Source organism: Xiphophorus couchianus, chromosome 1 (assembly GCF_001444195.1).
Source record: "Xiphophorus couchianus chromosome 1, X_couchianus-1.0, whole genome shotgun sequence".
NCBI classification, from domain to species: domain Eukaryota; kingdom Metazoa; phylum Chordata; class Actinopteri; order Cyprinodontiformes; family Poeciliidae; genus Xiphophorus; species Xiphophorus couchianus.
The window spans coordinates 8,976,985-8,989,160 of record NC_040228.1 but is presented as its reverse complement, the minus strand read 5'-3'; the positions used below and the strand labels follow the sequence as shown (position 1 = coordinate 8,989,160).

General features: G+C 40.3%; 1 protein-coding gene across 1 annotated transcript; it reads right to left on the bottom strand.

The window, feature by feature from the left end:
• Positions 1 to 1,402: 1,402 nt before the first annotated feature.
• On the bottom strand, positions 1,403 to 11,733 carry impdh2 (IMP (inosine 5'-monophosphate) dehydrogenase 2). The gene is made up of 14 exons (XM_028007525.1): positions 10,828 to 11,733; positions 9,489 to 9,537; positions 9,132 to 9,233; positions 8,965 to 9,039; positions 8,411 to 8,617; positions 7,039 to 7,126; positions 6,740 to 6,939; positions 6,009 to 6,099; positions 5,639 to 5,734; positions 3,994 to 4,137; positions 3,533 to 3,677; positions 2,123 to 2,266; positions 1,919 to 2,002; positions 1,403 to 1,743 (listed from the first exon to the last, which is right to left on the bottom strand). Exons 1-14 carry the CDS (start codon positions 10,923 to 10,925, stop codon positions 1,722 to 1,724), a joined length of 1,545 nt encoding a protein of 514 aa, XP_027863326.1. The 5' UTR covers positions 10,926 to 11,733; the 3' UTR covers positions 1,403 to 1,721.
• Positions 11,734 to 12,176: the final 443 nt, after the last annotated feature.

Below are 12,176 nucleotides of genomic sequence, written 5' to 3'. Positions count from 1 at the left end.
GAATTCATGAGCGCATATTAAAATTATATAATATGTAAAGTCTTTACATAAATGTATTTTGGGACTATACAAATAAAAACCGATCTGACTGATTGTCGATGTGTTTTAGGTCTGGTCTTTGTTCAGATTTTCCAACACATAATGCTTTGTTCTAAACCACTGCATTGTACCGCTGGTTGTACATCAAGTGTTCCTGAACCTCCACCCAACTTTCTACAGCATCTAGCAGAACCTCCACCCATTCTGACCACGCAGCTTTACTGTCCATGCTGAAGAAATGAAGAGATCTTGAAGCTTGGAGTACAGTTTTCTTACCCAACCATGAAGTAACCTTCTCCACATCTTTGTCCTTGTTCTGTCTGACATTTTCCTTGGTCTTCATGATGCTGTTTATGAACAAACATGAGGCCTTAACGGAACAGCTGAATCAGAGAGGAGACATTAAAACACACACAGCCAGACCCTATTTATGTGACCCCAGAAGGCAATTTGTTAGACGTATCAGAGTAAAAGGATCGACATGAAGGGAACTTTATGTTGATCCCATGAAAACCATGATGGATAATAAATGACATCTTTACTTTTCTGAAAGGTACTGAAGGTTTATTCCATGTAGTTTGGATGATTTGCAGTAAAGAGCATCTGTAGTCTAAGGCTAAGATAAAAAGAACTGTTTTTAAATATATGCAAAAACAAGATGGAGGTTTCGCATTTGCTAAAACATTGTTCTCGTCTTTTTGTTTTACATTTTCTACGAGTAACTTCCTATAGGACAACAATGTATCCATTTTCTGCCCAATGTGTTTTTTTAAATTAAAATTTAATATTAATTAAAAAGTTGCCCCTTTAAAAAATGACAAATTTCCTACAGTAGGTATTTAAAATAAAATGTATGTCTCTAAATGAAGATTTTTGGCAACATTGAGGATAAAAATGGCTCTTTGGACTGTAAAGGTTGCAGTTATGGTTTAGGTGATATTAAGTTGTTTCTTCCCTTCTTAGATTAAAATATATCCTCACTTCCTGTCTGACTTTATTATAAACTGGTAGCAAAAACCTCTCATTACAAGCAAAGTTAAACCCAACAGTTCACCACATGCCCTCAGCTGAATCCTTTTGTCCCTTGCAGACTCAGATTCTCACTACAAGCTGTAGCAAGTCCTCCTGGGATACGAGCCCCCCTCCAGGTAATGAGACCCTGGTAACCCTACCTGCCTCTTCACCCTTAAACACTGCAAAGGCAGGTTAGGTATATTCTTAGACGCAAACTGCTTCTTCTTAAGCTTGTTTAGTTATTTAATTATATGCAGACTGACTTGCATGTAAGTTGCTACTAGTTAAGGAATAAAAGTACTTCCTGAATTTTGACTTTAATCTTCTAGACAAGAAAAACAGACAAGTGTGAAAAACAATGAGGCCTTTAATAATTTTTTTTTGCTTTAAAATGGACAAACATGGAGATATCACAATAGGAGTGAACTTCCCTCCTCATTCAACTCATGCATGCACCTATTAATAAAAGCTAATTTCGCAACATTCTCCATTACACACACACACACACCCTACAATGCATAGATGACACTGAAAGGAAGACTAATGGATCTCTGGAAGAGTAGTGATTTAGTGTAATCTGAAGTCAGCTGCAGGATTCTAAGCAGGTCTTGGAAGAGGTTGTAGTGTCATCCGCCGGACTGATTCTCCACTTGAACGTGCCGCTCCTCTCAAAACAGACGTTTTTCGTAACTGTGGGAAAGTCAGAAGGAGAGATCACACGACTCGCTCAGCGTCCAAACTGAGGCTCCAAGAGGAAGTCGAACCGAAGGCTTGTGTGATTGTGGTGAAGACACGAAACTAGCAGATTAGGACAATGGAATGTGAAACCGAGTGGAAAGTACCAATTTGTGTGTGTTTTATATACCTGTGCAGACTGTGGACTCCGCCCTCTATCTGAGCTGATGATGTTCTCTTTTCAAATTTCAGCTCTCCAGAGTACATCAGGGCTCTAAACGGACAAAAACGAACCAGATGTTGACGGGACAGTAACTGCCTCTAAGCTCATCTGTATCTCTTGTATCACTGAACTGGGGACTGCGACACTTTGATGGTGTCGGCGCAGCCTTACCTGAGCTGGGTGAGGCTTTTGGCGCCGATGTCTTGACAGGAGTGCTGAGTGCCAGCCAGTATGTAGGGGACAAACTTGTGGATGGAGCCTTTGTCCTGCACAGCTCCAGAAACGCCTTGAGCAACTTTAATCTTGTCGCTCTCGCTGTGAAGGAAGAGATGGAAAAGTGGAGTGTCGGTTAGGTGAGTCTGGTGGGGTCAGACCTGCTTAACTTGGGTAAATGTCAGTAATCTTCATTCATTTCTTAAATCTGATTTCAGATTAGTCAGGACACACCGGACTAACCTGAAGTACTGATAAGACAGTACACCCACTTAAAGGGCTTCCCATGACAAGAACAATAAAACGGACCTGACCTCCAGTAGCACGTCACCATATCATGTTCACAACACAAAACATATTTGAGCCAATAAATTATGAACCACATTTAACAGCAACAACACAAAGTTGCGTCAATAGGAGATTTGCTTTCATTTCTTTCTACACAGCTTTACGTTGCCGCCTCAGCATTTAAAGTCAGGTTGAAGTTTGGACTTGAACTAGGCCATTGCAACACCTTGACTCCTTTCTTTGTCAGCCATTCTGTTGGACAAATGGTGTCATATTTGTGTTTTGGTTGTGTTCATGGTTGATTCAATGACAGCAAGAGGTTTAGGTCCTTTGGATACAACACAAGCCCAATTCATCAACACTCCACCACCATGCATACAGCTGGTACAGAAAGAAATCTGACATGTGTTATATCCAAAAATCTTTTCGTTGGTCTTAAATTTCAAATTTATCGTGTCTTTTTGCAAATTCCCTGAGCATAGCACTGCTTCACATCGTCAGAAAACTGGCTGCAGTTCAAATGTTTATACTCTTCAACTACTTCTTTTGACTGTAAATCTATTTTTTAAAAGGCCTTCAGAAATTCTTTACAGTGGGACTGTAGAATGATAGTTGGGAATACCCTTAAAACCCCTCCCAGATTAATGGGCACCACTGATTGCTTGGAAAGGTGGAGTTAAACTTTTCATGCACATCTTTTCCGTTTTGGTTTTGTACATTTGAGATGCTAAAGCTTTTTAGACTCTAGAACAGCTTTTTTCTTGTCTGTAAAGCCTCCTAATTGAAAGAGGATGTGCTTTCATGTAGTCATGACTGTATTAAGATCAAGTGCAAAACCCCTCCTTGCGGCACACTTCGGTTTTTATGAAGTTCCTGTGGGGGGAAAAAAAAAAATCACTGCATGAAGACATTTCAGACATTTCCTGAAATCTCTGCCACTCTTTTCTAGCAGGCTCATCAGTCTGTGCCACAAGATGCTGTCTAGATACCACTGAGAATGAAATGAGGAAGACGTGATGAAAGCTGGGGGTGAAAAAAAGCAGAATACTGTGGCAGCAGGACGTTGTGTGGATTGCGTACCTGAAGTATCTGTTTTGGGAGCCGAGGTTTTTGTCCATGGCGTCCAGGGAGCCCATGCCGCGGTATTTCTTCAACCGAATCCCGTCGGAAAAGAAATATTCACCAGGAGCTTCGCTGGTGGCAGCCAGCAGAGAACCCATCATCACTGCGCACACACGCCCACACGCATATATATATATAAAAATGTTTCACACAAAGCAGTTTCTGATGCAAATCTATTTAGAATCTACAACAAGATACAATTGTGTGTTGAGTGACCATGGTTCACCATCTGAAAACTACTACATACTGTAACTCTATGAACCAACTTCTAAAAAATCTTGAAACATAAGGTGCACACCTTCTAACTGCAAATTATTTACATTTCCGTCTATTGCTACAGGTACATACACACACTTAAATTGACATACATCGCATCATAAAACTTTTATTTCTAAGCGTATTTCCTCCGTCATCCTCACCTGTTGATGCTCCCAGAGCCAGGGCTTTGGCGATGTGCCCAACAGTCTGAATGCCACCGTCAGCAATGACGGGCACACAGAAACGTCTGGCGTACTCGGAAACTTTATAAACGGCTGTGGCCTGGGGTCTGCCGCACGCCAGCACTGAGAAAACAGAGTCAAAGGAGTTACCATGGACGGCCAAGGAAGAGTACCAGTTTAATTCTAGTCTGATGACTGGCTTTAGACCTGCGCTCTTCACATGATCTGTTTAAAGTCGGATTTTTGTTCTTTTCTGCTTTTACAGATCTACCAAAGTAAAAAATACAGAATTCACATAAGCTAATTTGATTTTTTTTTTAAATGAAGTGCATGTCGCGTTTTAAATACAGGAAGTGATAAAAGAATACATGAGTAAAAACACAAGCTGATAATGTGCCTCTTCGTGTTTGCTACGTGAAAATGAGGAAGTTAAAGTTGCCACATCAGCACAAAAAATATCAAACCATGTCCAAAACTCTCCATATTACTCATCTGCCAGCATTAAACTCAGTACGGCCAGCTGATAGGTTTCTTAAACCGACCAATCAGTGTTAAGAAAGAGGAACAAGGACGATCAGTAGTAAAGTTATTCACTGATTTTAAGGTGCGTAATGTCAGGATGACAGAGTTTTCACTCATTGAAACTTCCTCCAGTGTGTATGAAAGGCATTAGCAAAAAAATGCTAAAAAGGGCTCCTCCTTTCATTTATTCACCATGAAATATTTGATTGAAAAAGTCCAGCAAATCATTGTTAAGAGGAACATCTTTGCTCTCCCTGTCTGCATTCATGAAAGTGATCAAACTGCTGCTCAAAAGTTTAGTAAAAAAGTCTTTATTTACATGTTTACAAAACAAAAAAAAAATCAGAAATAAAAGGATGAAGCTTTAGTTTGAGCTGTCCTCAACATTCTTTCAACTTTTGGTATCCTACTGCATGTCTAGAGAGCAGCAGGTCAGAAAAGTTGGTGGAGGAAGACCATGGATGGTTAATAGATCAATGGACGCAAGAGCAAGCAAACCCCAAAACTCCAGCCACTAAAACCTACACCCACAAATGCAAAGCTGTTACCAGAAATACTTAAATCAGGGATTGACATTTTAAATAAAAGATGTGACTGTAGAGGAGCCTTGAACCGGTTCTGACCAATCACTTTATTTTGTGTCACACCTGGTTTGAGGAACTAATTTACAGGTCATGTTTGGAAAAGATTGACCTTTTTAACTGCCTTTATCATATAATATTATCAATTACCACAATTTTAGTGCTTTATTTATATTAACTGTACATGTGAAAAGGAGGAATAAGGCATCAATAAGACACTTTCAGAATACAAACTGATGTCAAATGGATGCCACTTGTTTTCTTCTATCTATCACCTGTATTACAAACAATAAGAACCACATCTCAGAAAAATGAAAAGATGTAAAAAGAAATAAAAAAGAAGGTATTTCACATCCATCTGGGATGTAGCATTATTGTTCTTGTTACAAACTTACAGATTCTAACAACACTATTTTTCCAAACAAACTGAACTGAGACATCAGGATCAAACAGAAAGATGAGAGCAGAAGGAGTGGAGCTGTGTTATTTCCTGAGTTTGGCCATGTTTCTGTGTTCCTCACCTTCCTGTGTGATGCAGATGGAGCCGCTGCCCATCCCCACTCTCAGGGCATCCACGCCTGCATCAATGAGGTTCTTGGCCTGAGCCGCAGTCACCACTGCCACAGACAGGGGGAGACAGAGGACCAGTAAGAACTCAACCAGAACCTCAGAACTCAAGAGAATTTAAAATTTTTACATTTTTGATACATTCCCCGTCAAAGATAATGACAAAAATACAATATATGCTTCTTCTATCACAATGATCTGCTTTTGGAGAATAAATGGCCTCCAGAACAATATTTCCAAACGTTCATTTGGGAAGCAGAGATCAGTAGAATTAGTCAAGGACACTTTTACATTTCAGACGTAGAAATTAATCTGTGTGGTTACCATTGCCTCCAATAACTTGTAAGCTGGGGTACTTTTCTTTAATGTATTTGATCATGTTGATCTGGAAGACGGAGTTGCCCTGAGACGAGTCCTGTTGACAGAAACACGTCATCATCATCACTGTGACGTTATTGTAGATATCTGTGGGTACAGATGTAATTGATGAATGGCAGGACACGACGAAGTAAGGAGGAAAGTTGGGGGGACACAAAGAAGAGGGAAGCAAGGGAGGGAAGACAAAAAAGAGGAAGAAGGGAATGGATGACAAAGAAGGAAGAAGAAAAGGAAAGACAGAAAAGAGGTAGGAGGCACAAGGATTTACACAATGAATAAGTTGAAGTATGAAAAACTAGAGAGGGACAGAAGAAAGAAGGAAAGATGCAAGTTAAGAACAAATGAAAGCAAAGTAGAAAACATGGAAGAAAGAGGACAGAGGGAATAAAGGTATAATACAACAAAGAAAGCCAGGAAAGTTGGATACAAGGAAGAAAAGGAAGTAGCAAATGGGAAATGAGGAAGAAAGGTAGGATGGATAGGAAAATAATCAAGAACTGGAGATTTGCCACGATGAAGAAAGGACACCAGAAAGGAAAGGAGGGAGGACAGACAAACAGAAGGACTGTCGGATGCTGAAATCAAACTCCATAGCTCTCCAGACTGGTCCAACAAAAACTCTCTAAACACAGTCGTCCTCCTCGTCCCAGCAGACCAGTAGAAGCAGAAGTGCTCACCAGTACAACCACGTCCACGCCGCTCTGCACCAGCAGGTCCAGTCTGTACTTGTCGTCATTGTGGGTTCCGATGGCGGCGCCACACAGCAGCTGCTTCCGGGAGTCTTTGGAGGCCAGAGGGAAGTCCCGGTTCTTCTTCAAGTCTGTACGCGCAATGATGGCCACCAGGGAGCCCTCCTTATTCACGATGGGAAGTTTACCTGCAGGAGGAACCAGGTAAACACACTGAGTTTGCATAGTTCCACTTTGGCTACATTTAAAAGCAGCAAGTTGTGCAAAATGTGTTTTTTTCCCTCCACCTTTCTTGCTCCTCTGGAGGATTTCATTGGCTTCTTTCAACGTCACTCCAGCTGGAGCAACTACTAAATCCTCCTCCCTAGTCATCACCTGCCATATTGGTAAGAACAGCACACTCATTATTATTCATTCAACTCATAATAATCTTTTACTTCACCAACTCTAAAGTACTTTTTGTGATATTAAGTACATAAGCAAGTCAGAGAGACAAATCAGAAACAATGTGTTCTACATTTATATTCAGACGGCTTTTTGTAGAACTCATCTCTACCTTTTACACAAATATAGAGACTGAAATATTTTCCCAAATCTACACAGAGAAGTACAAATCTTGTCAGATTGGAAAATTTCTGTAAGCAACAATTTATAAATCTGGCCAAAAATTTTGATTGAATATGAAAAGCGGCAAATCTTATTTCAATGAATTTCTTCTTGCCAGTCTTCTATTAAAAAAATGAAAGTAAAAAAAGGGCTTGTGGAGTGAGACACTAATTGTTGTCAATAGATTCTGAGATATTGACCTGATGTAGAAGAGCCAAACTTTTCCTATTTCTTACAAACTGAAGCTACACTTGTCACTTTTAGAAAACTGCATTATTTCCCTCCCACATCTCAACTGTGGTAGAAAGTGTTTGTCACATCTAGGGGCTGAAACGATAAATCAGATTAATCGATTATTGAAATAATTCTCAACTAATTTAGGAATCGATTAATTATTAACTGGAGAATATAGACTCAAAGCAAAGCAATTTGCTGAAAGAAAACAACATATTCAGAGCAGTAATTAAGCAAAAACTGTGCAAAAATATATACATTTTGCATTTCAGATAATAATACCTTAGTCTGTAAATAGCTTCTAGCCAAAATTTCACCCGGTTCAGATTTACTAAAGGAATTCTGTTACTGCATTTTAGGCAATAAAATGTTACTCTTTTCTATTTAAAAAAGGAGCTAAATTGTTTGTCTATTTGCATATTTAATATTTTTCTAATATAGTCCCAAACAGAATTAAGTGGTTAAATAAAAAAAATCTGTAGAATGTGCCATATCTTTTCTCGATTTAAATGTGAATCATCAGAATAATCTATAGATTAACCGATTACTAAAATGATCATTAGCTATAACCCTAATCACATCCATTTCAATAAAGTTTTTGTAAGTGGACAAAAGCACACTGAATACTTTAGCAAGGCGCTGTAACAAACAAGTCACAGTTAAATGATTAAACCCAAAAGTGCCTAAAATAGCTACTGAGCCCAACAGAAGGTATACATAAAAACCCCCACCGCATCTTGAGTACTTGATTAAAACCACAAAAGCTACTTAACTTTGTTGAAACCTGACACCTGTTTTAAGTTTATGAATATTCCTCACCTCACTTAGTGGCAGGTTGTGGTCGTCCTCTTTCAGGAAATCGATATCTCTGGACGAGATGATTCCCACCAGCTTGCCGCCCATCTTGCCGTTGTCTGTAATGGGGATGCCACAGAAGCCGTGGCGCGCCTTGGCTTGGAAGACGTCTCGCACTCGCTCTTGGGGGCTCATCACCACAGGGTCTGTGATGAAGCCCTGCTCGTACCGCTGGAGGGAGGGAGGAAGCGTGGGAAGACCGGGAATTGGGATGTGGAAGGATTGGGGAGTTGGAGGCCGCAGCAGAGAGAGAGCAACACAGGGAACATAAAGCAATCACTGACTACGTTCTACAGCCGGGAGACGAGCAACACGGAGAAAAAAAAATTGCTGTAAAAGGATCAACAGACAACATTACTGCCCCCCCAGGAAGTGGGACAAACATGCAAAATCAAGACAGTGAGATGATGAAAATGGGGTTGGATGAATAAAAACAAAGAAAATATCTTAGATCAAACAAAGTCATTACATCGAAACAGCAGAAGAAGAAAGAGCACAGTGAAGCTTTGAAACAGTACCTTGACTTTGCGAACTTCATTAGCCTGGAACTCTGGAGTACAGTTGTGGTGGATGAAGCCGATGCCCCCCGTTAACTGAGACGGAAATAACACACGAGTGAGTGAGTGAATGAACATCACTGCATCACTGCGTCCTAAAGAAACCCCGGGTCTCTGCGATCGCTCACCGCCATGGCGATGGCCATGTTGGCCTCTGTTACTGTGTCCATCGGGGACGAGACGAACGGTGTCTTCATGGTGATCCGTTTGGTGAGCGCTGATGTCAAGTCCTGAATGAGAGACGCACGTTAAAATACATCAGGTTAGCCTGCAAATCTGTGTCAGATAACAGGGCTAAACTTAGCCCCTTCAGTTTAAGTCTCACTGCGCTGAAACATGGCTCACACACCTGTTCATTCTTTTAATGTCACACTGTGAAAAACCACCAAGAATTAATCTGAAATTATACAGACTTTATGCAATCCAATCACTTCCAGTCAAAGCATAATGGAGAGGCTACGGCATGTTTGTGCATATTTACTCACCACTTGTTCAGCCGTAAAGTCGATGTAGCCAGGTAAAATCAGGAAGTCACTGAAGAAGAGAAAGAATAGCTGGTTACACATTTATCCATCCTAGGAGCTTCATAAAGTCGTCTTCATAAACTGGAGATAACTGATTTAGAAACTAAGCATTTACACACCGAGGTTAGTTAAAAACGTCCAAACTTACGTTAGCTAACACTAGCTGCTTAAACGAACCCATCTTCTCTACACAAATAGGAGATAAGATAAGATTTATTTGTCATTGTCATCAACAGATTACGAGATTGAGATACAAATCGAATAGAATTAAAACTAAAGTTTTATATGACACTGATCTGCTTGTGCTGTTCCAAGTTCACAGAGCTACAATACATTTTTCACATCGAAATCTCTATATTTTCAGACTTACACTAGTTTATTCTGAATTTATGCCTTTGTTTTTCCCCTCCTTAAACAATCAGGCTTCAAATATGAATCTAAACCAGATGGATGGAAGAATGGATGACAAGAAAGGATAGTTAGCAGACTGGCAAGATGGAGGAATAATGGGATAGAGAATAAAGTTTAGAAATAGTAGTATTATAAGTGCATGTGTGTAAATATAGTCACACATATAGTTCTCAGTATTTTTTCTGTGTCCACTGGTAACCAAGCAACGACATTTCGTAGCCAAATTCTTGTGTCTTTGTGCAATGACAATAAAGTAAATCTAAGTTTATTTTTCCATGTTATCCAGACCTGGAAAACACTTCCACAGAGCTTTACAATTTCCAGAAACCTTCAGTTCAAAGTCTAAGCCAATCTATTTGACTGGAAAACATAATAAAACAAACTTCCTTGAGCAAGTTCAAGTTATGACATGAATTATTTAAGCACCTCAGAGGTATGATATTTCAGAAGAGGACCAGTTAAACAAGAAATAAGGCTAAAAACAGAGTGAGCGTCAGCCGGTGAGCCAAGCAGTGGTGGTTTTTCACATGGGCAATATGGCTCTGCACCCAGGGGGTCTTTACATCACAGGGTGGTCTGAGCAACAACAAATTGCTATAGTGGCAGAGAAACGATATTAAATATGCGCTCCAGTTGTAAAAACACTAAAATAGTCGCATTTCAAAACGCTGTTAGGATCACCCTGACATCGTTTAAAGGTCTTTCTAATAATAATTTACAAGGGGTGACATTCATACATGACCTGTAACACAGGAGGCATAAAGCATTTTTAACAAAGTAATCCTTCTTTAGTATTAAACTATGACGTTTTCTTAAGAAATCCCCATGATTCAAATACGAGCAACGTCAACATTTAAACCCAAGTTATTGGTGTTTATCTAGTGTTTACTTGTATGTGAGGCCGTCTCCACAGTTGAACAGCTGCTGTCCCGTCAGCCCGTCCTCCGGTACGTAACTGGTCTCCCCGCTGATCAGGTAGTCCGCCATGGTCAAACTCTCCAAACAGAACCAAACTAAGAAACCACCTTTACAAAAAAAAAAAAAAAAAAAAAAAAAAAACCCAGGTATTTGGGGGGGGGCGCAGAATCTGAAACCGGACGGACACAGCGGCTGGTCAACAGCGCGGATCCAGAACTTTCCTCCCTCTCGCCGTGAGTTGAGCTCCGTCCGTTTAGCTACCGGCCCAACCTTTCCTCCAGCAGCTGCTGTGGGTCCTGCTGTCTGGGTGTGCTTAGCTGCTAAAACCAAGCACACACGTGGAGTGTGTAAAAATGATTTCGCCCTTCATCAGGCCTCTGCGTCTCCGCTGGCCTGCTGCTCATGTTCAGTCCGCACGTGCAACCTGCTCCTGACAGTTTCCGACGCTGACGTTCACATCCGGGTAATTCGCCGGTTTTTTCCCCCCCTTAAGAATCACCAAAAATATTTTCATTATTATACATTTATGACTTTTGGACATAAATGTTAGCATTTTTTGCCAGTTTTTTTTATTATTGTTATTTTTTATTTCGGAATGAACCTTTTCGCTGCGTCCCGCTTAATGACTCTAGGGGGCTCTGTTGCTCCTGCACACATTAATTTGTCCTGTCCTGACATTTGAGGTTGAAAAACAGGTTTACATGGTCTTTTAGCTGTTCTCAGAGAATACGACTGTACCGCAACAGAGGGCCGAACACAACAAGTTTAGTTCATCTTACCATGTCAATGAAAAATTTTGTATAGGTTCAAATGGGTTCAATGGAGTTAAAGACAGGACAGTAGATAACCAAGCACGTTTTTGGACTGTAAGGCAACAGAGACATCAACTGCACCACTGTGCATTGGATCATTTTAATACATGGGGCAGTGAACAAAAAGGCCAATCCGATAGCAGGTTGACTTTTCATGGAATAAAACATTCTAAACAAAGAGAAAAGCAAAAATACAAATTAGCCTTTGTCTGAGTTTAAGTTATTTACCAAACCAATTTTTTTTTCCCCTTCTGATGCACAAAACATTTCTCACGACCAGCAAAATGGGCCAAGAGCTCCAAGGGCCATCAGATTGGCCCTTGGTGGACATGGAGCTGGTATAGAATAGAGGTGTTTTTTGACGTAACCACTTGAGGGAGTAATCATTCACAGACTCATCTGTGAACATATGAGACACAAACATACGGCCAAACAGTGGCAACACTTAAGATACTTCTTGGCACACAGTAGCATTCAACTAGAAAACTCTGTGGAAGACTCTGATGCA

What these genes read in the sequence shown, in the direction of transcription:
- impdh2 (XM_028007525.1), bottom strand. Translation starts at nt 10,925, where the DNA reads ATGGCGGACTACCTGATCAGCGGGGAGACCAGTTACGTACCGGAGGAC. An exon ending in ACATGGCCATCGCCATGGCG is followed by an intron (nt 9,040 to 9,131) that starts GTGAGCGATCGC and finishes TTTCCGTCTCAG; the next exon opens with TTAACGGGGGGCATCGGCTT. An exon ending in ATGAAGTTCGCAAAGTCAAG is followed by an intron (nt 8,618 to 8,964) that starts GTACTGTTTCAA and finishes CCCTCCCTCCAG; the next exon opens with CGGTACGAGCAGGGCTTCAT.